Source organism: Bolinopsis microptera, chromosome 4 (genome assembly GCF_026151205.1).
Source record: "Bolinopsis microptera isolate Bmic1 chromosome 4, MBARI_Bmic_1.0, whole genome shotgun sequence".
Taxonomy (NCBI): Eukaryota; Metazoa; Ctenophora; class Tentaculata; order Lobata; family Bolinopsidae; genus Bolinopsis; species Bolinopsis microptera.
Window position 1 is genome coordinate 13,701,376 of NC_087075.1, and position 27,546 is coordinate 13,728,921.

Consider the following 27,546-nt stretch of genomic DNA (forward strand, 5'->3'; position numbering starts at 1 on the left):
GCGGTCGCGCGCTACTGCAAGCGAGAGGGCTATAGTTAGAGCAACACATCGCGCCACAAGCCAAATATTTATCAACATCTTGACTAGCTACGCGGTCCTTTTCCGCATGCGCTCGCGCTGTGCTCAAAAATTGAAGTCGTCAATCAATCAGCATCAAGATTTTAGTTTTACATTTGACCTTTATGTCAAAAAATCTTTGAATTTTCAATCGGTGGTCGATGTTACCTGAGTGCTGAGGACTTCAGGCTTCGTCCTTACTTCGTCACAGGACGATCGGAGCTCGAAGAGCGTAGAGAGTGCTGGCTGGCGTCGTCTTCACATAGCCATGTGCCTACGCGTACTGCGTGACGCGCTTGTTTCACAAGTAGGATAGGCACATACAGATCAGCACACATAAGATGGTACGTGTGCGCGCGCGCAGTGCTGACAATTGCGTCGTATTTAACCCCGGGTGCACGTACATCGTGTGCGATTATTTATACTTATCGAAGGCTATAAATGCCTCTTGTTTATTTTAATTTGGTATTGTTCACTTTTAGACGATAAAATACAGGAATTGCGGTATAATAATACGAATAATTAAGATTGTACAATCAAAATACATCACGAAACAGTATTAACTACCTCGCTACTTATCAACTTATACTATGTACTATGCAACAAAGATACACAATGCAATATTTATATACTTATAGAATAAACGAAACACAGTATTCAGTATTTACTAGTACTACCCCGCTACTAGTAGTAGTACTACAACTTAATGCGACAAAGGTCAAAGATATTGTATAAAATATAACTAAATAAACAATACGGTGCCCATGCCTGAGCTTTAAAAAACTGGAAACACTTCTCAGATTAATTATTTTGCTTCTCAAAAACAATTACAAACTAACAATTTTCGACGTTAAACAGCTACATTAAACATTAACATTACACTTCACAATCCGAAAGAAAGGGGCTCGTCGCTGCAGGCCTGACTTTGACTTGATCCTGAAAAAGTACATGTCATTTAGGTACCGCGACAATTGTGAATTGACCCCCCGACAATTGACCCCCTATGTGCTATGTAATTACACTGGGGTCAATTGTCGCGAAATCTAGCGTTTAGTACGACAATTGGCCCCCCGAAAATTGACCCACCGACAATTGACCCCCTTACCTATGTAATTAAACTAGGGTCAATTGTCGCGAAATCTAGGACTTAGTACGACAATTGACCCCCATGTAATTACACTGGGTCAATTGATCGGGTTAGGGTCAGGGTCAGGGTCAGAGTCAGTGGTCAGGGTTAGGCCTAGGGTTAGGGTTAGGGTTAGGGTTAGGGTTAGGGTTAGGGTTAGGGTCCTGGGTCAGGGTCAGGGTCAGGGTCAGGGTCAGGGTCAGGGTCAGGGTCAGGGTCAGGGTCAGGGTCAGGGTCAGGGTCAGGGTCAGGGTCAAGGTCAGGGTCCTGGATCAGGGTCAGGGTCAGGGTCAGGGTCAGGGTCAGGGTCAGGGTCAGGGTCAGGGTTAATTGTATTAAATTATATTGTCGGGGGGTTAATTGTCGGGGGGTAAATTGTCGCCCACCCGTCATTTAATGTAATTACATAATACAATATAATACATAATACAATGTAAATGTTGCTGTTTCAAAATGTATAGCTAACATAAGCGAGCGTTCATGTATGACGTCAGCAGCCGAGGGAAAAGGGTATTTGGAAATGCTGACGGTTGCTGACAGGAGGGGGAGGTATGAGCCTTGTTAACGCCAACAAAAATACGTGAATTCAAATCAATTTTATTAGCAATAAAACGTCACTAATTTCCTTAAAATTAGTACTCGAACTGAACTCTGGTGACCAACTGCTTAAATCAGTCACACACTAATTTTTCCTGCCTCATGCCTACTACTGGAAACTGTATCTCCAGACAAGTGTCAGACGTTACTATGCAATGCATGCATGCATAGTATGCATTGGTTGCTCTTCAAAAAGGTTAGCAAAAAGATAAAGAGTGCGACCCTGATAAACTTTTGGGAGAGATTCATCGACGACATATTTGGAGTGTGGATGGGGACAGCGGGACAATTTACAATGTTTGTCGAATTGTTGAACAAACTGGCTAAATCAAACTGGCAGAACCATATAGAATCAAGGTTAACTTTTTAGACCTTACCTTGAGCTTGGACTCCGAAAATCAGATCTGGTACAAGCTATTTAGAAAGGAAACAGATGCTAGGAACTACTTGAGATCAGATACATATGTAGTTTCCAACCCCACCATGTGTAGAGGACCTGGGCGAACTAAAGGAGGATCTTGCCAGATGCGGACACAACAACAACGGTGACAAACTAGAAGAAATCGAGCCGAAAGCAATACAGAGGTCTATTGAGAACCCAGGAAATCCAACCAGAGACACTGAGGATAAGACACAACAGAGCCTCGTATTTTCCGTACAACACTCTTGATAACATTAGTCTTACAAAGTTGGTTAAGAACTTAATCTGGTCATTAAGCTACTAGGTTAATGTTATGTGGGGATGTACGGATAGTATTTGCCACTAGGAAACACCCTTCAATCGGTAATACACTAGAAAAGAATCGACAACTGGGACAACTGGAAACCCTTGATGTAGGACAATTACAGAGGTGTAATGGACCTAGCTGCAAAATTTGCCCCGTCCTCTTTGACAAGGACTCAAAAGATCATGGTCAACAACATAGAACTGGTGCTAGACGGAACTCTAAAATGCAAGGACAAGCATGTTATCTACCTTATTGGTCATAATTATCACGGCCATTACTTTCACACTGAAGACCTCAGCGTGAATAATTATGTCCGTCATCCGTGAAAATAATGTCTGTGGTATTAAGGTCCGTGAATAATAAAGTCCGATAATTATTTCCATTAATTTTAGTGTGCGTCCCACATAGGCGTAGATATGTCTGTAGCCGATTACTATATTAGCTAATTAGTATACTAGGACAAATATAATCACTCCTCAGTCACATTCTAGAGTTCAGAAAAAGAGTAAAAAACTGAATATCAAAAACTGGATTTATTTCAATTTTAAAGAAGTCATTTTGGCTAGTATCCCGAACCGAGATATTATATGTGCAATTTTTTTCATGGAAGCCTTTTTACTTAGTATCCACTACAGGCACGTAGCCAGGATTTTTCTTTGGGGGGCCCTTGGCGAGCGGAGCGAGCCGACCCGTTCAATCCAGCTGCACAACAAAATTTGTTGTTTTCTTGATTTTTTATGTATCGTGTAAAACAGTGTAGAGAAGTGTACGATCGAAGAATATTTCCAGATTTAAACATGTAACAATTGTTGTTTAAATGCTACCTGAAGCTTTTCAAATGAAATTGAACTGGGAGAATCGAGAAGATTACAAGTCACAGCTACGTACAACAATCAGGGTCAGGAATGAAAAAGGATACGTAGATAGAGTTCCTTATAATCCCTGACTACGACAGGGAGCTGAAGGCAGATCTGGGAGGGTCTGGGCACAATATTATATTGCTATTATTTTATCATCTGCACACTTATACTTTAACTTAGCTTAAACTAATTACAACACTACAAATCCATTACATTTATTGAGGATATGAGTATGACGTAGTTATGTCGATACGTTATTCAACTATTTATTTCTATTAAAAACCTCTGTAAAACCTTTTAGCTTGTGTGTTGATAATAGTTGCTCTCTTATCAGTAAAATCGTTTAATTGCACTGCGACCACCGTGTAGCCTTGTAATACAAGTTAAGTACATGATGAAGGACACAGATTTACTGCAGCGTTTATCAGGACACTCTGCATTTTTCAACGAAGCGAATGAGGATTTCGAGGCTTTAATTTCGAAAATTGCAGAAGCCACGAACTGTGAAAATAGAACAAGGTTTTCAGTTGAAAAGTTTGAAAAGCCAGTCAAGAAGGTTTTATCAAATTTGATGTATAATATGTACTATCAGTTGAATTCTGTCGTCGGAGAAACTCTGAATGCAATGAAAGATGTTGAGGAATTGAAGAGTTCTCTCATCCGATCACAAGAGTCGGTTATCAAACTGCAAAGGGAACTTCTTGAAGCCAACGCCAATCAGTTGGAATTAGTTCAGACCACCGTAAAATCTGCTGTTCAGGACACTGTTCAAGCTGAAATCAAGTCATACAGTCAAGCTGTGTTAAAAGCCTCGCCGAACAGTACAATAACGGAGGAGAACCTGAAAAAAGTTGTGCGGAAGGCTGTGTCAGAAGAGGATCGCAGCGGGAATGTTCTCATTTTTGGTTTAAAGGAGACAGATGAAGAGAAACTATCAGACAAAGTAGACGAACTGTTTGAACAGATTGAAGTGAAACCACACTTCGAAGCTGTAAGGATTGGAAGGAAATCAGCTGACAAGACCAGACCTGTCAAAATTTTGTTATCAAATTCGAATACTGTACATCAGATTTTATCAAAATCGAAAAACCTGAAACTGAGTGAGCACCACAAAACTGTGTTCATTTCACCAGATCGGTCACCTGAGGAGCAAGCCAGACATCATCTGCTCGTTTTGGAGATGAAAGAGAAGGCAAAGAAGGATTTGAATAGACGATATTATATCAGAAGTGGTGTTATTTGTTGTGAGGACAAGATATCATAGTGAACGATGTATAATCATGAAGTTTTTCTTGTGTGTGACTTAACGGGTGATACTCGTAAATTTTTTGTTCTAATTATATAAGACCGTCGACGAGTCTAACTCGGCGCACGTCTTGGTAGTTTATAAACCTTAGGTGTGACACAATTTGTTATCTTTTATTGTCAAATAAAGTACATTGGTTCTTAAATTTTTATGAGATCCCAGTTTATATATTTTTAAAAAAACCTTCTGCTCTGAGGAGGAGAGAAAGTTTTTGTGGAGAGCCGCTCAGACATGGGCACCGTATTGTGTAAATTATTTAGGTATATTTTATGCAATATCTTTGTCGCATACGAGCGGGGTAGTAAATATTGTGTTTCGTTTCGTTTCGTTTCGTTAGAATCTGTCTTCACTAAGTCTATTTAGAGACAATCAGAAATTTGAATCATTTATCAAGACATTATACTTATACATCACAAAACCTCCGACTTGATTTACAACTTAACTTCACAAACACTTATCATATAATACAAACTTACTCTGTCGGTTATCATACTCTAATTCAAGGCAACATTAGCGTCCGTGAATTGATCTCTGCAGGAGCCCTCCCTTACTAAAACTTGTGTCTTCATCTGCCGTATTACTTAGGAATATCGCCGGTCTCAGCTTCAAACATAAAGGTATGATATTCAATAGACGCCGCTCTGCAAACGTCACCTGAAAAGGGATAAGTAGATAGAGCTCCTTATAATCCCTGACTACGACAGGGAGCTGAAGGCAGATCTGGGAGGGTCTGGGCACAATATTATACTGCTATATTATCATCTGCACACTTATTCTTAGTTTTAAACTAATTACAACACTACAAATCCATTAAATTTATTGAGGATATGAGTATGACGTAGTTATGTCGATACGTTATTGAACTATTTATTTCTATTAGAATCTGTCTTCACTAAGTCTATTTAGAGACAATCAGAAATTTGAATCATTTATCAAGACATTATACTTATACATCACAAAACCTCCGACTTGATTTACAACTTAACTTCACAAACACTAATCATATAATACAAACTTACTCTGTCGGTTATCATACTATAATTCAAGGCAACATTAGCGTCCGTGAATTGATCTCTGCAGGAGCCCTCCCTTACTAAAACTATCGCCGGTCTCAGCTTCAAACATAAAGGTATGATATTTAATAGACGCCGCTCTGCAAACGTCACCTTATCACCTACCTGAAACAGATTTTAAGATAAGCAACTAAATAAAGATTCGTTGAGATTCTGAGTTTCTGCCCTGACGGCTAACCAAATAAAATTTGGTCGGACAGACTCATCTCGCAAATTAGGAAAAGCAGCTGAGGTTTAAGATATTTACCTTCTTTCAGATTTCTTTTTTAGACTGAACTAAACTTTAAACGATAACCTCTGAATGATCTGAACAACTAACTTTAAGGACATCGATCCTAAGAAATGGCCGTTTTTAAAAGCTTTAAAAAATTTCAAAGGGTCTACACAATGTCAATAACGCGCGGCTGGCTGGCGCTAGATATTGTAAAAGGCTTACGATTTTTTCCTTTATTCATCAGAAAGTCAATGTGGCAGACATAAAGAGCTAAAACTCTGTCAAAGCTTCTAGATCAATCTTTCGATACTGTTTAGGAAAAGTTAGTGGATCACTGGATCCGTCCCTGAAGTGAAACAAATGTTACTATCTTGCAAATGTTAACCATTTTATTTCGATTAGAATCGAATTTAACATACTTAAACTTGATATGATGTAATAATGAGGTACGTGTAAAAATCAAGGGTATCCCTCGAGCCAGTTCAGCTTGTGTAATATAACAAAATAAATAGGGAAAAATAAGGGAGAGTACCTGGTGCCATGCTGTGTCAACAGAAGCGCTAAGGATAAATTCAGTGAGCATTAGTTGGAAAGGATTGTCATCAGTTACTGTGTGAGTTAGTGTTGTGGTGGACGAAAGGATAAGCCGCTGATCAGGGATATAGGCCCCTCCTCACGAACTCTCTGCTGTGTTGGCGCAACGAGTGAGACTTTGGGGTGGTCAAAAGATGTGATGGTCCCGTCAAGTCTTGGCGAAACTCAACATAGGTCAGATAGGTAGAAAACAATGCCATTGGAAAACTCTATCCAATGCAATAGTCACATTATAGTCATTTCTAGAAAAAAATAAACCTGGTTAATGTTGTTTAATGTGAGAGAATAAGATAAAAGAGTCGACCAATTTTTGTCAGTGTAAATATTGTCAAACAGCGGGCTCCAAAATCGTCTAGGGGGAAAGAGCCCTGAATATCAGCTATCTGCCTTAGTACCTTGGCTCTAAAGTCTAAATTATGCAGCGATGACGACATAAAAAGTCGCTGTATCGTGTGTGTATCATGGCAAATCTTGCTTTGTCAGAACTAAAAGAAGGTTTAGGAGCAAAGTAAATATCAGACTTAAGATATGAAAGCACAGAAAGACTGAGTCAAATGTACAATTGTAGCTGCTGTCAGCTATTCTGCATCAAATAAAATATTAAGGGGCCATCTACTTAGGACGTCCAGCAAAAAGGGAGGGGGAGGTGGTTTTGGAATTTCGGACAAATCCGGACAGTGATAGGGAGTGGTTTCTGAAAATCCGGACGTCCGGAAATTTTGGCAGAATTAACGAAAAAGTCGCATTTATTTCAACTCTTTGACACTAATTACTCAGTAAGTTTAGATCCCTGTATTTTGAACGAGAAGTCGTTTCCCAGAGCAGCTCATGAGAGCCGAGACACAACTCGCATATTCTGCTCCTGCCTTAAAACTTATTCCATTGGATGGCTACCTATACTTAAGTACCTTAATGTAACTGTGCTAAACTTGTTCGACACTAAATGTAATATTATCTATTCTAAGTGACTACACATTTTATTAACAATGAATTTGAGTTGGTTTTATTTGTACTCTTTAAAGTAGCTGGAAATCAGGACGTCCGGGGGAGGGGGTTTGAAAATTCGGACACACCCGGACAGGGGGAGGGGGTGCTCCCCGGGGGTGGTCTGAAAATCTGCAATTTTGACGGACGTCCCAAGTAGATGGCCCCTAAAGTCTAAACAAAAGTTCTCAAAACGTACACAACGAGAGAGTGTCAACCTACATGTCAATGAAACAGACTGTTTTATTGTTTGAGACAACACGTGTGTTTGCGCGCAATTCTGGAATAATCCGAGAGATGAACTGTAGCGAGTGTAACTTTAGTGTGCAGATGAGTATGTATTTCGATGTATACTATTTCTGCACGTACAGGATCCTTTGTAAGGGGTCATTCACATATTTAGTTATCACTCGCTAAGGAAAAAGGGGTGGGGGAATAGGACATGGTTTATAATACACGCTTAACATGTTACTGTTTGCTAACCAATACAGCAATACAGATACTGGGGTAGGTTCACTGATAGTGTTTCTCAGAGATATAGATAGCTGTAAATTATGCTAATAAATATATAAAAATAAATATGGTCAAATGTTAAACAATGAGATGATTTAAGAGAAGCAAATATTAGTGGACTGAAATTATAATCTGATAAAGTGCAGCTGTGAACTCAAATGTATAAAACAAACTCACAATTCGGATCGAACAGTTTAAAATGAAACACAATAAGACAGAGTAATTGGTAAAATGTTAAACAATAAGCTTTACTTATAGTGTTTCTCAGAGATGGCTGTAAATTATGCTAATAAATGTCCACTTTTTGGACTGGAAACATGATTGTAGGGAATAAATCAATAATACTGTTTGCTAACCAATATTGGGATATGTTCACTTATAGTGTTCCTCAGAGATGGCTGTAAATTATGCTAATAAATATCCACTATTTGGACTAGAAATAATTTAGGGAGTTAATCAATAAAATACTGTTTGCTAATCAATATTGGGGTAGGTTCGCTTATATAAGTGTTTCTCAACAAAACACTTGTCCAAAATACAATTAAAATTAGAGAAAATTTACACCTTGACAACATTTAACAAATGTACTATTGCAAATGACAAAAGTGTAATAAGGTAACTGGTAACAAGTCTGCTGGTTATTGAGAATTTAACATTAAAATATGTCCCGGCCCTTTGAATCATCCGCCGAATGATCAACCGAATGATTGCAACAGACAAAGAAACAAACAAAATTTGTTAAATTGAGTGCATGATCAAAGAAGGTATATTAGCTCCCTACAAAAATCTAATCCAATGAGAAAATTAATCCAAAGTCCAATTGCAAACGACAAAAGAGTAGCACTAGCAAGGTAACTGGTAACAAGTCTGCTGGTTATTGAGAATTTAACATTAAAATATGTCCCGGCCCTTTGGAGCATCCGCCGAATGATCAACCGAATGATTGCAACAAACAAAGGAACAAGCAAAATTTGTTAAATGGAGTGCATGATCATGAAAGAAGGTATATTAGCTCTCTACAAAAATCTAATCCAATGAGAAAATAAATCTAAAGTCCAATTGCAAACGACAAAAGTGTAGCACTAGCAAGGTAACTGGTAACAAGTCTGCTGGTTATTGAGAATTTAACATTAAAATATGTCCCGGCCCTTTGAATCATCCACCGAATGATCAACTGAATGATTGAAACAAACAAAGGAACAAGCAAAATTTGTTAAATTGAGTGCATGATCAAAGAAGGTATATTAGCTCCCTACAAAAATCTAATCCAATGAGAAAATTAATCCAAAGTCCAATTGCAAACGACAAAAGAGTAGCACTAGCAAGGTAACTGGTAACAAGTCTGCTGGTTATTGAGAATTTAACATTAAAATATGTCCCGGCCCTTTGGAGCATCCGCCGAATGATCAACCGAATGATTGCAACAAACAAAGGAACAAGCAAAATTTGTTAAATGGAGTGCATGATCATGAAAGAAGGTATATTAGCTCTCTACAAAAATCTAATCCAATGAGAAAATAAATCTAAAGTCCAATTGCAAACGACAAAAGTGTAGCACTAGCAAGGTAACTGGTAACAAGTCTGCTGGTTATTGAGAATTTAACATTAAAATATGTCCCGGTCCTTTGGAGCATCCGCCGAATGATCAACCGAATGATTGCAACAGACAAAGAAACAAGCAAAATTTGTTAAATGGAGTGCGTGATCAAAGAAGGTATATTAGCTCCCTACAAAAATCTAATCCAATGAGAAAATAAATCTTAAGTCCAATTGCAAATAACAAAAGTGTAGCAAGGTAACTGGTAACAAGTCTGCTGGTTATTGAGAATTTAACATTAAAATATGTCCCGGCCCTTTGAATCATCCGCCGAATGATCAACCGAATGATTGCAACAGACAAAGAAACAAGCAAAATTTGTTAAATGGAGTGAATGATCAAAGAAGGTATATTAGCTCCCTAAAAAAAATCTAATCCAATGAGAAAATAAATCTAAAGTCCAATTGCAAATAACAAAAGTGTAGCAAGGTAACTGGTAACAAGTCTGCTGGTTATTGAGAATTTAACATTAAAATATGTCCCGGCCCTTTGGATCATCCGCCGAATGATCAACCGAATGATTGCAACAGACAAAGAAACAAGCAAAATTTGTTAAATGGAGTGAATGATCAAAGAAGGTATATTAGCTCCCTACAAAAATCTAATCCAATGAGAAAATAAATCTAAAGTCCAATTGCAAATGACAAAAGTGTATTTTTGATGTGTAATCAGTAACGCCCTACACCTATATTAGGTTTTTCAGGCAAAAGCTTTACTGTAATCGAGGGCATTGCATGCAACAAGTACCTAGCTTCAAAACTTTCACTTATCTAAAAATGGCTTGGCTGTAAAAACATAGAGGCATTTAAACGTCTTACCTAAATATCTACAATACTCAAAGACAAAGGATTACGATTCTACTTGTAGTAGTAAGGTAACTGGTAACAAGTCTGCTGGTTATTGAGAATTTAACATTAAAATATGTCCCGGCCCTTTGAATCATCCGCCGAATGATCAACCGAATGATTGCAACAGACAAAGAAACAAGCAAAATTTGTTAAATGGAGTGAATGATCAAAGAAGGTATATTAGCTCCCTACAAAAATCTAATCCAATGAGAAAATTAATCTAAAGTCCAATTGCAAACGACAAAAGAGTAGCACTAGCAAGGTAACTGGTAACAAGTCTGCTGGTTATTGAGAATTTAACATTAAAATATGTCCCGGCCCTTTTGGAGCATCCGCCGAATGATCAACCGAATGATTGCAACAAACAAAGGAACAAGCAAAATTTCAAATTTGTTAAATGGAGTGCGTGATCAAAGAAAGTATATTAGCTCTCTACAAAAATCAAATCCAATGAGAAAATATTGTTTTCCGATATTACAATCACAATCCACGGACATGACTAAAAATGACTGACACGTCCCGCGCGGCATCAGAAATATGGGAGGAAATCTGGCACCACGATTTGTGGTGCCAGTTGTGGCCATGGATAGAGCCCTCTTTGCCGCCTCCGGCGGTCGCGCGCTACTGCAAGCGAGAGGGCTCTGGTTAGAGCAAGGCGTCGTCCTGTGATGGTCGACGTATTTTTGCCCGCTGGGATCCGGCCGAATGACGCCACATGCAACGTGTAAGGTTAAACTAAAAACGCTTCCCCATATGAGATAATATGACAAAAATTGTTTTGGTCACGTGACCAGTCAATGACATTGATATTTCGCTGCGGACGGTTTGGTGGAGGGTTAGGGTCAACGTTTATACATTATAGGGTCAAAGTTAGGACTAGAGTTGTACACTATTGACATTGTGAGGGTAATGGTTAAGGTTTATCACTAGCGACCTTTTCATCTGACCACAATATTGCAAAATGCTATGTTGTATGTCACGTGACAAATTTAGCCGAGGGTCGGAAGACGGAGGTCGGAAGTCAGTGGACTCTGTTGGAGTCCGGCGGACTCCGAGCGGAGTCCGCCGAGCTGGCGGACTCCGCCAAGCTCCGCCGGACTCCGCCGGATTCAAGTCTGGCGGAGAGGTCCGGCGGAGTCCGCCAAGCACTCCGCCGGAGTCCGCGGCGGACCGGAGTCCGCCTAGTGGCTTAGTCCGCGGCGGACACTCCACCGAGCCACCGCGGAGCCGCTCGGAGTCCGCGGCGGACTTTAAAGTCCGCTCGGAGTCCGCTCGGCTCCGCTCGGAGTCCGCCAAAATGTACTCGAGTCCACTGTAAATACATTTTGGCGGAGCACCGCCGGAGTCCGCTCGGAGTCCGGCGGCTCCGCCGGAGTCCGCTCGGAGTCCGCTCGAAGTCCGGCGGCTCCGCCGCGGACTCGACTCCGCGACGGATAGTGCCCAATTTTGCGTCCGATTAACAGGCGATACTGTACTCGTAAAATATTTGTTTCAAATATTAGACCGTCGAAGAGTGCGCGTCTTGGTCACTGCTAGTAACAAACTGCTAGTAACAAACTGCTAGTATTACACTGCTAGTAGCACACTGCTAGTAGCACACTGCTAGTAACACACTGCTAGTAACACACTGCTAGTAACACACTGCTAGTAACACAAGTAAAATACAATTTTAAGTAAAGTACAATTTAGTAATATTGCTAGTAGTACACTGCTAGTAACACACTGCTAGTAGTACACTGCTAGTAACACACTACTAGTAACACCATTAGTCACGGAATATATTTGTTATACTATTAATTAAAACAGAAAATTAGTTTTTTTCAACGAGGATTATAAACTTACGACAATTAGTCAGAAGTAGAGCAAGCAGCAATGCTATCTTTGTCTGAAGCAGCATCTTTCACAAAAACAAACAGTTGTGAACTTTCCGATCAGACGATTAAATGTGCGATCAAAGTACAACGTATCAATGTAAAGTTTGAAATTAACTACCGTCGTGATTTGTTGAGTTATGTAAGAGCACCCCAGTGAGCACGTGCATTATCTACCATTCAAAATATTTCGGTTTACGGATTTTGAGTTGATTTTGAGTTCCTTATTTTGTGGTATAAGTTGTTGTTGATCATGTGGAGATTTAGAATTTCAATCTCAAATTCTCAATATGGTGGTTGAGTTGGTGGGACGGCTAAATTACTAGAATTTGTTAACTCGCAGATAATGTTACTACAGTGGAACACAAACTGAAATTCTATACTTATCAGTACTCACCAAATGGTATGATCTATAAAATGATGAGTTGGGTGATGGTGCTCGTTGCTGGTCAGCGGTTATAGTTAAAATGCAGTAAAGTACCGTACAGTATACGTTTTAACTGCTAATAATTTTATCAAAATCTATCAAATAATTTGATTGATGATAGAAGGCATCAGGAAGTACTCGGCACTATAACGATAACTACTTACTACTCGGCACTATAACGATAACTACTTACTACTACTACTTACGATGCGTTACATGAAGTTACCGTACTATCACTTTGCTGGCCGTGAATGAATGGGAAAATGAACCCAGCGACCGATTTCAAAAAATATATATTCCCTTTCGTGGTGCTTTATACTCAAAATTAAACGAAAATTAGCTAAAAATTAGTCGAAAATTTAGGTTGGGCACGAGAACTGTTAGTTAGACTGTAAACACTATAATCTTATTGTGTAATTCCACATGATAATGACAAATATCTATCCTCATTTTTAGATATTTGTCATTATCATGTGGAAATTAATTTAAATTTTCCGGCAAGTTCCGGCTGCCTTATATTTTACCCTCCAAACACCGGTTTTGGTCCGGCAGAATCCGGCTAACCGGATAGTAAATTGATATCCGGCAAGATCCGGTCCGGCAGCCAAAAGCCCATAATTACGGTCGGTTCCTAAAAGGTACGTCAGAACTGGTAACTTATGGTGATTACCATACTACACATTGCATTAGGCTTCCTTTAAATATCAAATTGATTTGTTTGTAATCTAATTTAGATCAAAACAGGCAGCTATGATAATCATAATGAGAAGGGTAAATAGAAACAGTTAACTTTTGGTTAGGAAGGTACATTGAAACCAGTAACTTTTAGTGATTGTGGTAAGGAGGAACATAGAAACTGGTGACTTATCCTATCCCTGGTATATCATAATTAATAATCTTTATTTCTGACTGATAAATGGCATTTTGGGTAGGTTGACAATTAGTGTTTACATCAAAAGTAACTTAGATCATGTGAAATCGTAGTTTTGCTCAGAATTTGAGAGAATGAAACTTGCATGAGAAGGTGGCGAAATGAAATAAAATTCTTAAACACCAAACTGTGTTGAGGCTCTTGTGTTGATTGGCTCAATGGTATATGTTTAAGTAACAGGTTAAAAAAATGTGGAGTGCCTATAATAATAGGGAGGGACACTCTTGAAAGTATTTTCAAAACTCGGTCCTAACTTTGTCTGGGTGTTTCTGTTTACAGCCCATATTCCAATTCCTTAACATAAAATGAGTTTATCTCCATAAGTTCCCTGCAAGTATCAATCATATTTGACATGATCTCTTTGCTAGTGTATGTGATCTTTTTTCCATTACAATGACTTTCTTGAGTTAATTCTCATAATTATTATAGGTGTTATGCCACCAAAAGGAAAGAAAGGAAAGGTGAGTTGTGTTTAATTTTTAAATTTTATCCGTATCAGCACACAATGTATAACTTAATATTTTATACAGTACAGAGTTTTGTTATTAACAATAACTTAAAGTTATTTGCTGGTAGTTTTAGTTTAAAACTTTCACTATCAGCGTAGCTCACTGAATGAATTTTATTACAATTCCAATTTCTCTGCTTCTTAAGATTATCTGGCTTATCTTCGTTTTCCATGAATCAAGTAATTGCATGAATAAAGTATGACTAGATGTTAAATATTGTTGCCAATATTTTTGTGTGGGAAACAGTTGCTTCACTAGTTGTTACCAGCGTGTTCAATAGTATTACCCAGATGCCACTGTGTTACTGTGTACATAAAACTTCCTCACACATTGATTAGGTAAAAGAAAAGTAACATGTTTATAGCTTTATAGGCCACCAGCTGCATGTGAACATGATATTGTTTGAATCAAGGGGCATAACATACATAAAATCTGCATTCTGCATTTAACATTTGAAAGAAATGAAATTAGCGGGCCAGCAATCCTGCATGTTTGTCTAGCACTCTCTGGGAAGCTATCACAACTCATTAGCAGAGAATGCATATATAATATATATAATGGATCTCCAGCACAGCAAGCAAATTAATCTGTATAATAAATAATGACGTCATGGTTTTCATAACCTGTGCAGCATGTTGTAACAGCTTGCTTATTTAAAACGTGTTAGAATCGCATATTGGACACCATTAAATGGGGTATCCAAAATTCTGATAGATTTAGATTTTAGAGAAATGTTTTGGCACACCTCTGAATGAACCAGTTCTGTGGAAATTTAACATTATTTGTTATAATCGTTTTAATTTGACGCCAATTTAACCACAGTTCCTATAGTGTGTAAGTTACAATCAGTATGCACTTAACCTACCTAATATCATATTCTCTAGCATAAAATATGCGTTGCATGCAAGAGCTACCTATTCTATACTTGTTTAAATTCATGCACGATAGATTTGTCGAACTTCGCAAATCTGCATCCTCTGTACACTTTGCGATCGTGTGTTTTGCTTGCCTTCAGTCAGTTGCAGCTGTTCAACATAAATCTTTATCTTTCTGTTGTTCAACATCATAAAATGTTCATGGGCTGCTTTTTTGTTCACATAGGTACCCTTAAAAAGTTGATGTAGATTAATGACTTCTGTTAATCTCATACCACAACACAAGCCCTTTCTCAACGAAAACTCAACCCTTAAAAGCTCAAAGGCCTCTGAAAAAAGTTGATTTTTTGGTTTAAAAGTTCTTGGAAAGGTACAAAAGACACACTACACAGAATCTAGTGTTTTCATCGCTAGAACAGTACATTTAGTCAATCTTATAAATCATCATACTAGTAAAGGATCTGACGACATTCCCGTCTATATAACTTCCGCCCCGGGGTTTGAGACTTGGAATACCTCAAGGGACCCATTAGAAACAAATTTGGCTTGGGTAGAAATTTTGGCTATGGGGCAGTTTTGCGCAATTGACCACGCCCTTTTTTGGCGCTTTTGCAACTTTAGAATCAAAATAACTCCGCTTCTAATTGGAATTAGAAGCTCAGCTTGGCTTTGAAGTTGTTCAGAATCATCACATTTAGGGGGGTAGAGCATAATTTTAAAGTCAACAGACATCGGGTTGTTGAGTTATGTGACCACACCCTTATTTACCCTCGCGAGTCGTGATTTTCACACTAAATACGAGATATCTCGGCTTCTGATTGAGCTACATGCTCATCCTGGGCATTAAAATGCTCAGAATCATCACATTGAGTAGGGTAGACCACAATTTTAAAGTCCTCAGATGTCAGGTTGTTGAGTTATTAGGCCCCAACCTGTTTTTACGCTCTTGCGGGTAGCGATTGCAGCGCTTAAAATCAAAATAACTCAGCCTCCAATTGAGGTTAGGAGCAAAACACGGGCAGCAAAATGTTCACAATCATCACATTGAGTGGGGTAGAACGTAGTTTCAAAGTCCTCAGACGTCAGGTTGTTGAGTTATTAGGCGGAACCCTATTTTTACGCTCTTGCGAGTCAACACTTAAAATCAAGATAACTCGGTTCCTGATTAGAGTTAGGAACAAAACTTGGGCATTGAAATGTTCAGAATTATCACATTAAGTGGGGTAGAACTTGGTTTCAAAGTCTTCAGACGTCAGATTGTTAAGTTATTCGACGGAACCCTATTTTTACGCTCTCGCAAGTAGTGATTCTATGCTTAAAATCAAAATAACTCTGCTCCGGATTAGAGTTAGGAATTAAACTTGGGCATGGAAATTTCCAGAATTGTGAACATTTTTATGCCCAAGTTTAGTTCCTAACTCTAATCAGAAGCCGAGATATTTTGACTTTAAGTGTCCACTCGCGACTTGCGAGAGAGTAAATATTATGGTGTGGGCCTAATAACTCAACAACCTGACGTCTGATGACTTTGAAACTACGTTCTATCCCACTCAATGTGATAATTGTGAACATTTTGCTGCCCGAGTTTTGCTCCTAACTTCAATTGGAGGCTGAGTTATTTTGATTTTAAGCGCTGCAATCGCTATCCGCGAGAGCGTAAAAACAGGTTGGGGCCTAATAACTCAACAACCTGACATCTGAGGACTTTGAAATTGTGGTCTACCCTACTCAATGTGATGATTCTGAACATTTTAATGCCCAGGATGAGCACGTAGCTCAATCAGAAGCCGAGATATTTCGTATTTAGTGTGAAAATCATGACTCGCGAGGGTAAATAAGGGTGTGGTCACATAACTCAACAACCCGATGTCTGTTGACTTTAAAATTATGCTCTACCCCCCTAAATGTGATGATTCTGAACAACTTTAAAGCCAAGCTGAGCTTCTAATTCCAATTAGAAGCGGAGTTATTTTGATTCTAAAGTTGCAAAAGCGCCAAAAAAGGGCGTGGTCAATTGCGCAAAACTGCCCCATAGCCAAAATTTCTACCCAAGCCAAATTTGTTTCTAATGGGTCCCTTGAGGTATTCCAAGTCTCAAACCCCGGGGCGGAAGTTATATAGACGGGAATGTCGTCAGATCCATGACTATACTGTCCTACTGCATCTATACTTATTTTACTAAGATTACGTAGCTAACCTTATCTAGTCACATACACTTAACAAGAATACAGTATCTGCAAGCGACTAGTAGAGAATATTACCATGATTTTATGGATAACCATTTTCAATCACCATTTCACTTTTCACTCATCACACTCAGGGGGGAGGGGGAAAGAAGAAGCAAAAGGGGCCTAAAAGTAAATTAGATCCCGAAGAGCTTGAGGCAAAACGAGGTGAAATTTATTTGATATTTACTACTTCGAAATTTTTGATCTGCCATAATATGAAATTATGTAGTATTTCTTTTGGTCATGAAACATGATACCTACAATTTACGTGCACTCATATTTCAAATAAAAAGCCTCACTGTTGTTGTTGTGTCAGTTTATGAATAATTTTGCTGTATATTGCATTGTTCAGTTACTGAAATTTTTGATCTGCCATAATATGAAATTATGTAGTATTTTTTGTTGTGATACCTACAATTCACATGCACTCATATTTTCGAATAAAAAGCCTCACTTTTGTTCTTGTGTGAGTTTATGAATAATTTTGCTGTATATTACATTGTTCAGTTACTACTGAAATCGTATTGATGTGGCTTGCTCAACATACTCGATACCATTGCCAAATGTAACGTCATATCTCGCTGTTGTTAAATATTGAATCTGTAAATATTTTGAGCACATATTATATGACAATTTCATTGACAATTAAAGATTTCAAATGCTAATTTTATACCTTGATTTGATAACCAATTTATTCATCTGATTTTCAACAGTTTATGCGTTTTCATTCACCGTGTAAGTGTTTGCTCAAATTAAACACGTTGTAGTAACGTTATTGTAGGGAAAAAAAGCAGGAAAAAAAGCAGCCCCTCTCGGAGAAACTCCAGATAACATCGAAGAAGAGCAGAGATTAGGTCAGTTGAACACGTGACAATGAGATTGTGGTCATTCATTGGGATAGTGATCATTCATAAGAATGGTGCACTATGAAAATAAAGTTCACTTCAACAGAGTTCACTGCATTGCAGCAACACAAACACCATCTAATCTCATCACAAAGGAACATTATAACTCTTAAACCTCTAACTTTCTATGTCCACTTATAATTAATCATTGTGATCAACTACACTTCAGTCAAAAGATGTTATTTGAAGCACTTTACCAGAAGGGATTTACTGTTACACAATGTGCATGTGTCATGAGTCACATTCCTTAACTTGTCTCTTCACATCTCCATTATTTGTGTTTATGTAACATCACTTTCAAATTAATTTTTATCTGGATGATCTCTGTAACATAATTCATAATATTATGTAATATAGTTCAAAGTGTTAATAATATGTTTGTTTTTTACTGGTTTATCCTAATCGGCTGAAGATTATCATATCTTTTTAATCTAGACAAAGAAGTGTTTCCCTAAATGGACATTAACTAACATTAATTTTATGGGATCCATAGTATTTTGATGGCCAGTCGTATATCAAGTTTAGTTATTTTGTTGATGATATTATTATAGGTTAGTTACTAAATAATATTTGCTTTAATAACTAAATCATTATTTCCCATCCAGCTGCTGAACGGGAAGCACAACGAATTGCACTTGAGCAGGAACAGGAGGCCAAAAGAGCAGAAAAAGAAGCCATGGAGGAAATGATGAAACAGGTATGTTATTTGAAAAAGAATTTTTTGTAAAAGTAGATTGGTTTAATGAGTTGACAACTTGACATAATATTTAGTATGTAGCGCTCAATTTTTTCATATGTGAATATTTTCAGCAGTGTAAATATTCTATTCGTCATTTTCTATGATCGCTCGATCTGAAAAGTTTCATAATATATAATTTATGTAACTTACATATTTCACATATTTCTTATATCAAATAGGAGGCGGAGCGGTTTGACACGGAGACACAAGTTCTACAGGAGATGTTGAATGAAAATAAGAGTTCATTGAAAGGTGAGAACCGTCGAATTTGGTACTAAAACTTTTTGTGTTTTAGTTATGGCTGTGATCGTGGTCGTGGTCGTGGTCGTGGTCGTGGTCGTGGTCGTGGTCGTGGTCGTGGTCGTGGTTGTGGTCGTGGTCGTGGTCGTGGTCGTGGTCGTGGTCGTGGTCGTGGTCGTGGTCGTGGTCGTGGTCGTGGTCGTGGTTGTAATCAAGTATAAGTTTTACTTATAATAATTTTCCTCGTCCTCTTCTGAACGATTTTCAGAAAACTTCAAAGGATATAATAAGTAAATTTGCTCATCAGATCTGAGAGAACAAGTGAGATCACAGAAAATCTGGGACAGATTCCTGTTGTGTAACGGAACACCAGACCCTACCGTACAATCAGAACTCAACACTTTCACCTCACTTTCAATTGATGAGACCAAGAGCAGGTACTTAAACTTACAACTCACTATTGATTGAGTACATGTTTGGGCAATGTTTTATCTTAAGATGGTTTAGCATAGTTCGTCCGGTTCTCAAGGTCGAATATATAACATTTCTCGATATTATTGTGTATCATTAAACATGAATTTTGCTTGCTTGAAGATGTTAGAACCAAAAATCAATCGATCAAGAACCAATCATGATAAGAAATGATCAATTAGTAGATAAGAAATGATTAATTAAATATCTAATTGATTAAATAATAGTACGAGTCAAGACGTGAGTGGTTGTTTGGGAGATGTCGAGCAGGCTTTGGACCTCATCAATGAGCTGGAGGAGGTTATGACCTTGGACAAACAGCTGGAAATCAACGAGGGACACGACAAGTTTAAGGAGGTTAGCGTTTACCATAACTCCATAATAATTGTGTTGTTTGTTATTCAGCTATTTCACTATTTTAGTGCACAGGAATGTTCTTGTGGAAATCGTATCCTGCGGTTTTTCATCTAGAAATTGAACAAATTTGTAATTTCATTTCGTGCACATGGTGACAGCTATAGTGATATTACTAACAGCGCTATACTGCAACTATATTGCAACTAAACCGCGACCGCGCTGTGTGCTGCCACTATAAAAAAATAGTTAGTTTTTGGGACATTCACAATGCAAGCGACTGTTTTAACTGATGAATTGCATGCAACAAGCAACTGCAGTTAAAACATGATAATCACATACTCCCATCAACTCATACTTCGTTTGCTACACAACACTAAAAAAGGGCAATAAAATAATAATGTTAAATTTAATTAGAATTATAATTAAAATTAAGTCAAGTTACAAATGATGTGTTTCAGGGAATAGACAGTCTTCAGGGTCTGATAGAAAATAAGGTTGATAACGTTACCTTCAATGTCATGAGGACTGCTGAGAAGTTTGCCGATCCTGACTCGCAGAACTTACTCATCGAAAAGGAGTCACCCAGAGTCAAGTAATGTGAAAATTATTTTGTTAAGTTATCAACAAGATTATTTAGCCTGGCTTCATTATTCGTGTGAATATCTATTATTCTTATCGCGATAGGATATTAAAATGTAGATAGGATATTAAAATTCCAACCGGATATTATCCAACTATCAGTATCGACCTGGAGGGGGATATTTATTATTTAAAACATATAAGTGATACGAAAGATTTTTTTTATCAGTATCGATATTAAAATTATCTGAACAATTTAACCGATAATATTTTTTCTATTTTAATCGATATTTTAACTCTGTACTTTCCAGATTTTCCCTTTGGGGTAACCTCGCTAAGAATCCCCGTCAAAAAAGCTTCAAGCTGGACACGGACGAATTTCAGATGGAAATCCCTAAATCACTGGCAAACGCTGATGTTGCTGTGCGCCTGATTCACACTTCTTTTGACTTTTTGAGTCCAAAGGTAATTTATATCACGGGATAGTTAAAATTCGTGGTTCATCATTAATTGATTCAATGATTGCACCATCCTTAACTTCGCTCTCCTCAAGATAGCATTTATCACAATTTTTTGTTTCAGTGCAAATCGTTCTTCTCTCAAAAGAAGAAAACACCAATGCCATCCAGAGTACCGTCAGCTGCTCATGCTGGTGAACCAAACGAAAATGAAGGAGCAACCGCTAAACCTGCAGATCCCATTGCAGAGGAAACAGCTATTGAAAATGTAAGACAATAATTTAAGAGGAAAATTCATCTTAACCAAAATAATTGTATCAAGGAATGTACCGCCATACTTATTAGTCCAAATAGTTTCTGGAAAATTCGCTGATATGTTACGATTTTCAGGTTCTTCAGGCAGTTGAAAATGAGAATTTGACGGAGAATCAAGATAATAGACCGGCAACTCCCTCCGATGTGGATGAAATAGGTTTGATTATAATTAGTTCCTTAGTTGGGCTAAAGTAGATATGCTTCGAAATTTGATTGATTTTCATTACGCCGAGAATCCGTGACCTCTTTTTAAATATTCGGCAAAATTCCAAGTTCGCTTCAAATTCTATTCTATTATTTTTTATTCTATTTCATTCTATAAACAGGTAATAAGATTAGTTAGTTGGTGAACACTTATCTCAATATAAAATTATTTCAGAGGACGAGGATGTAGTAGATCTGCGCGCAATGTCCACTGTGGGAGGAGTAATGTACCTGGACCTGCTCAAACTGCCTCCCCAAGCTAAGAAAGTGGGCAACTGGGTCATTCAAGATAGTAAGTGTTTTCAACTCCCTTTTTGCTTTTATCAATGTTTCCTTGTGCCATTATAATTGTTTTTGTAAATAAAAGCAGCTGAAACAACTTCCTTTCCACCTCACTAACAAACCCTTGGGCCTTGTCACAGTCACAGAAAATGCACTGGAGCGAATACCGAACCCCACACCCGAGGACGAGAAAGAGGAGACAGCTAAGGAGGGAGAGGAGGGTGAGGAGGGCGGGGAGGCGGCTATAACCCAGCTAACTAAGGAGCTCACCTGGCCTCTTCTAAATATGAGCTTCACTGTGGCCAGCAATGTGAGTAATCTTTAACTAATTGGTTAATGGCTTAATTAATTGATCTGATCATATTGTCATATTTTATAAATGTCAAAATATTGTCTTAAATGTAAGATTAATATTTAAAATATTCCACAATGGATATGCAGATAAAGAAAGGTTTCAACTAAGCCTAATGTTGCAGGCAGTGTTTACGGAGGAGCCCCAGCTAGCCAGGTGGGAGGATTCCCAGCAGTGCTGGAGGACTGATGGGTTTGAAGAGGTTAACTTTGATGATATTAATGGGTCTATCTCCTTCAAGTCACAGTTTATTGGTCCCATCTGTACCTTCCAGGTGAGTTGGTAATTGGGAGGTAATTGGGAAGTAATTGATATACATTCAATGATTAAAAATGATTGAGTTCCAATCATTGTCCAGTAATCAGGAAAGTTGTTTTCATAGCAATAATATTGGCAAATATTTCATGTTTCTCCTCTCTGGTGTACCACGAATATTGCTTTTAAAGCTGTCATTCTATCGAATCGCTTTCCAGTTTCATTTGGTTTGTCAACCACTTTAAATTAAAACCAAGTATATGTAACAATAGTTAATTATCTAATAATGTGGCTGGAGAGCAATTGAACAATCGTGGTTTTCGCATGTTCTTGACAAGTAACAACTGGCTTTTTTCTTTATATATCTCTGACATTATAATTTATCATGAATAGTAAGCTATGAACACGAAGTGCATCGCATCAATTTGAAGCGATTGTCGAATTTAAAGTTGCAATTATAAAACTTCTTTTCCCTATACCAAACGCAAGGAAGTTATTCCATTAGGTCTAATTAAGCATTCATGGCATGGTCTTTAATTCATTGAAGTGTTAATATGCAAACAAGAGTCGATAAACATAGTATCTCTGTCGGAGAATGATGTTGTTTTCTTACTTTGACCACCAAAGTCACTCTTTCATAATATTTGTTCAGTAGCGCGCGAAAATACAAATTTAATAAAAGTATGTATTATTTTGCGCGTTGCTAGGGTAACCCATCTTTACATCTTGTCGATCGAAATTGTGGGATAATTTATTGCAAGGCTCAACCGATTAACAATTTTCAGAATTAATCATCACCTATAGACAGCATGAGAGTATGCCCTGCCATCTCGTCGTCTCGAAGTGATAATAACGATTAACAAAACGTTAAGTTAAAAGTTCCCATCCCACATCGAGATTTCGGACGTTAGCCATAAGTGCAGGGTTTAGATAAGACCACCTGTGCAGTGATTATCAAAAAATGTAGTCGTACGAATCCGGTGATCTGGATTGGGGCTCCTATAAAAGTCTGGCAACTAAGCATAGTGTCAGCACTAAATTATTTGATGGTTGGCAAGCCATAGTTCTAGATAGACTAAAATCTAAGATTTTTTCTTCCAAAATATTTTGTAAACGGAATAAGACGGTTATTTCCACGGAGTCTGAGGACCTCAATGTCCTAAAAGAACATTTTATTATGACTAGCGTAGACAAAGCGAGTAATAATGTTTCCTTTGTCTGTAAGAAATATTATTTAGATAATTTACTGCATGAACTTTCTTCCACTAGTACTTATCAAGTTTCCACAGATTCTGAAGAAGATATTGTAAGAAGGCATGTGCAATTTTTCCTGAGGTTTAAGATTCCGGTAAATGATCTTTCGGTACCATTTATGCACATGTTGCCGAAATTCCATAAACCGACCTTGGATTTCAGGTACATTGCTGCTGGGGTTAAATCTTCCACAAAAGTTCTTTCTAAGATCCTGAGTGTGGTATTTAAACTGCTTGGTACTACTTTAAAATACCAAGATAATTTTAATTTTAAGTTCTTAGACGCTTCTGGTTATTGGATTGTCAACAATAAAGACAAAGTGACATCTAACTTAAATTATCTTAATAATACCTGCTCAGCTAAGTCAGTATATTCGTTTGATTTTAAGAAACTTTACACCAACCTTCCCCATGATAAACTTATTGAGAAGTTATCATCTTTGATTAAATTATGTTTTGAGGAAAAGAAACTTGATTTTATCAAAATCAACGACCAGTTTCGGGCAAGATGGTCGGGAGTTAATAAGACTAAGTGGTCTTTTACATGTAGTGACCTGATAGATATGTTTAAATTCTTAATGGATAATATTTATGTTAAGTTTCGAGGTGTGATCTACAGGCAGGTAATTGGTATCCCAATGGGATGTGATTGTGCCTCTCAGGTCGCTGACCTATTTCTATACTGGTACGAGCATGATTACATTACATTGCAAGTTAAAAACAAGAACCCTGTGGTTCACACTTTGAAACATGCTAGTCGATATATTGATGATTTAACTACCCCTAATATCAGTCATAAGACTGTCGATATAATTTGCAAGGATATTTACCCAGTAGAGTTGAAGATTGTAGTCACAAACTCTAGCATTCTATCTACGACTTTTCTTGATTTAGACATTTATATTACGAACAGTCGTTTCTACACTAAATTATATGACAAACGACGTGATTTCAGTTTTAAAGTCGTCACTTTTCCTAACCTTAAATCCAACGTACCTGTGAAACCTTCATATGGAATATTTGTAGGTGAACTATATAGGATATGCAAATCCTCCTCTGCCCTCAGTAGTGAATGAATTTATTCATGAGGTTAAATTATTAATCGATAAACTGATCACCCAGAATTTTGAACGGAAAATCTTACATAGACATCTTAAATTATTTATTAACAGTCAACCAGCGTGCATCTTTAAACACTGGCACAATTTCACAGTAAATGACTTCATGTAATTATATTGTGTGTGAGGCCAAACCTTGTAATTCCTTATGCATGTTACCTCGTCCGTGATCTATTCACTTCCCCCTTTGATCGTTTTGGAACAGTTTTATATCACGTTAACGATTCTTTGGCAGTTTATTATTTAGCTTTCTAGCAGTATATATTTTGTTTTCTATATTCTTTCAGACTTTTACTTAAGTCTAGTTATACATTACTTTATCATATTTTATCGAACTAAGGTGTAGTATTGCCAGATCCCAGTTCATTTTGTAACGGAGTTTTATATTAACAGGAAACGATGTAACAGAGTCGATATATTTTAATGTTGCCATGGGGTGGCAAGTCCCCATACATCGTGGTCCGGTAGTTTCACTGCGTCTTAATATATTTAGTATTCACCACATGAAAGGGGCCGCCAAAGGGCGTGCAATAAAAAGTACTTGTTTTCGGTGTGGACTGTCACATTTTTCACTCCAGCAGATAGCCATGCACTTTAACATGGCTCATGTATTGCTCCATGAGAACGTGCTTTACAAAAGTTTTTAATAAGGACTATTTTACCAACTAATCCGTCTAAATAACCTCATATTGATACCAGAGGACATAAGGAATTAATACCCGATGTTTTTAGGACACATATAACAACATGCCCTTCCAATCCTGGGAAATCAGACCATACGGAGAGGGGTGTGTAATCTTCACTCTGATCGCTGCCAGCGTCGAACTGGAAATTTCCATCAAAGAAAACGCATGCTGTTTAAATTCTCCAGAAGATATGGAATTGGATGGAATCAGGAATAAATGGCTTCCAGCCCACATTCTGATGCAGAAACTGGTGGCTGCAGGGATAAATGTATTCCCGAGTGAAGATGCAGATAAATATGTCAGCATCTCCGTCAAGGTTAGAAACATTTTAATTATTATTATTACGACCCTGAGTTCGATGGTTAAACTTCTAGCTGGGTCACCAAAATTTGTATCTTCATCAATTAAGTTTAAAACAATACGTCTAATATGCATATCATGTTTACGTTAAATACCGCAAACTTCTAAGGAAAGCTTAAACAATTCAGGATGAGGAATTGGAATCCAGTGTGTATGAGCAGATGGCACTGGCTTCCTCCGCTTTTGCTTTTTCTTGGAGTCGCTGGAATGCTGACTGTGGTAAGATTTTGTTTGGATATTTTAATCTAATTTTAAGACGTTGTTTGGTGTATTATTGATGATTTAAAGGTTTTATCTGGTTTTATCTGGTTATATCTAGTTTATCAAAGAAGCCAGATAGATAAGATGCTTTCGCACTATTTCTCTTTATTTCGATAAGAGTGCAAGTAAAAGCCGTGGAAGTTTTGATGGAAGTTTTGTAGAATGGGATTTTAACCGTCGACTGAACATTGTTTTAATATTAATTGAAGATATGATATTCAAGAGTTCGAGTAGAAGGTTGTAAAAACTGCTGATCTACCTTCAACATTATCTTCTTGCTTATAAAGTATTGTCTAATTAATCTATTAATTATTTAATTAATCTATTAATTAGGTGAGAAACGCCAGATCGTCCGAGCAGCGGAGAACTTAACCACGCACCCTGTGGATGAAGACATGTGGAAAAATTACAGGTAATTACTTGTCAATTACATTGTCACTATGTAATTGTTTTCAATTTTGTCGGAAATGAAAAGTTAGACCGAAATCGAGCAGATTATAATTGATATTTTAACCTATTTGTTTCAGTTGTGAACCGAGAAAAAGTTATGCTCTAAAATGCACTGATGATGACGACGAGATGTTCGACGAGAAAGTTGAAGGAACACAGGTGAAGTAATTTATTAGTTTATTGTACACAAATACTGTAATAAAGTTGGTCAAAAAAATATGGAAAGTGGCTATAACCTGGAGATTCCAGATAAAACAAATAGTTATGATTTCATTGAAATCGAAATTAGTGCAACTAGTTCAAAGGTTGAATCCTTAAACCACATAACCCCTACAAATTATACATTATACATTATACATTATACATTATACATTATTCATTATATGTTATACATTATATGTTATATACTCACACCATTCCCCCTCAGTTCCACCCTGATATATTCCACTGTTTGAAAGAGGACGCCAGCTCAAAAGCTGTGGACATCCTATCAAATACCTCCTATACATTTGTGGATAACGTGTCAACTTGGCTTTTTGCCACCAAAGTGCTGACCTTTTCTTGATTTTAGGGGTTGTTTTTTGGTTGAGTTAGTCGCTGTTAAGTGTTCAAAGCTGTGTGTCGACAAGAGATTTTCGTTTAAGTGTAGGATTGAATGTTTTGAAGAGAGTCAAGAGTTTTTGCATGCACTTTGGTCTTGCAACCACTTAAACCAGGCGATTTTTATTTTGAACAGAGAATGTACAGATTAATATCCTGTAAATATTTGTCGACAATTTTTCTCCGCAAATATTCTTGAATGGAAGTTGTACAGTTTTAATATGTAAATCTCTTGCACATATGATAAGGATCAAGATCCGAAAGATGATTTATTTCAAATTGTGTTTTGCATTGTATAATAATAAATACAATTTGTACTGAAA

General features: G+C 37.5%; 1 protein-coding gene and 1 long non-coding RNA gene across 5 annotated transcripts; one reads left to right on the top strand and one right to left on the bottom strand.

Moving 5' to 3' along the window:
- Positions 1–389: 389 nt before the first annotated feature.
- LOC134813729 (uncharacterized) lies at positions 390–6,805 on the bottom strand. The gene is made up of 5 exons (XR_010160060.1): positions 6,494–6,805; positions 6,184–6,307; positions 5,694–5,852; positions 5,151–5,328; positions 390–993 (listed from the first exon to the last, which is right to left on the bottom strand). It is a non-coding gene; the product is annotated as an uncharacterized LOC134813729 (long non-coding RNA).
- LOC134813726 (dynein axonemal intermediate chain 7 homolog) lies at positions 3,577–27,546 on the top strand. Of its 4 annotated transcripts, none has more exons than XM_063821596.1 (19): positions 3,577–3,589; positions 14,154–14,187; positions 17,431–17,503; positions 18,849–18,940; positions 19,162–19,234; positions 19,530–19,659; positions 19,921–20,050; positions 20,509–20,642; positions 20,941–21,094; positions 21,212–21,355; positions 21,478–21,559; positions 21,782–21,898; positions 22,029–22,198; positions 22,365–22,514; positions 25,599–25,868; positions 26,041–26,131; positions 26,507–26,585; positions 26,701–26,782; positions 27,051–27,546. In XM_063821596.1, the coding sequence occupies exons 2-19, from the start codon at positions 14,161–14,163 to the stop codon at positions 27,186–27,188; spliced, it is 2,136 nt and encodes a 711-aa protein (XP_063677666.1). In that variant the 5' UTR covers positions 3,577–3,589; positions 14,154–14,160; the 3' UTR covers positions 27,189–27,546. The 4 variants fall into 4 exon arrangements, with proteins under 4 accessions (XP_063677666.1, XP_063677665.1, XP_063677667.1 ...); XM_063821595.1 differs by lacking the exons at positions 3,577–3,589; positions 17,431–17,503 and adding exons at positions 12,895–12,905; positions 18,120–18,192; XM_063821597.1 differs by lacking the exons at positions 3,577–3,589; positions 17,431–17,503 and adding an exon at positions 18,106–18,192 and having other exon boundaries at positions 14,145–14,187.

Excerpts from the sequence above, each read along its gene's own strand:
- LOC134813726 (XM_063821596.1), top strand. The coding sequence starts at position 14,161 with ATGCCACCAAAAGGAAAGAAAGGAAAG. Across the intron at positions 14,188-17,430 it reads CAAAAGGAAAGAAAGGAAAG|GGGGGAGGGGGAAAGAAGAA; the intron begins GTGAGTTGTGTT and ends CATCACACTCAG. Across the intron at positions 19,660-19,920 it reads ATTGATGAGACCAAGAGCAG|TACGAGTCAAGACGTGAGTG; the intron begins GTACTTAAACTT and ends ATTAAATAATAG.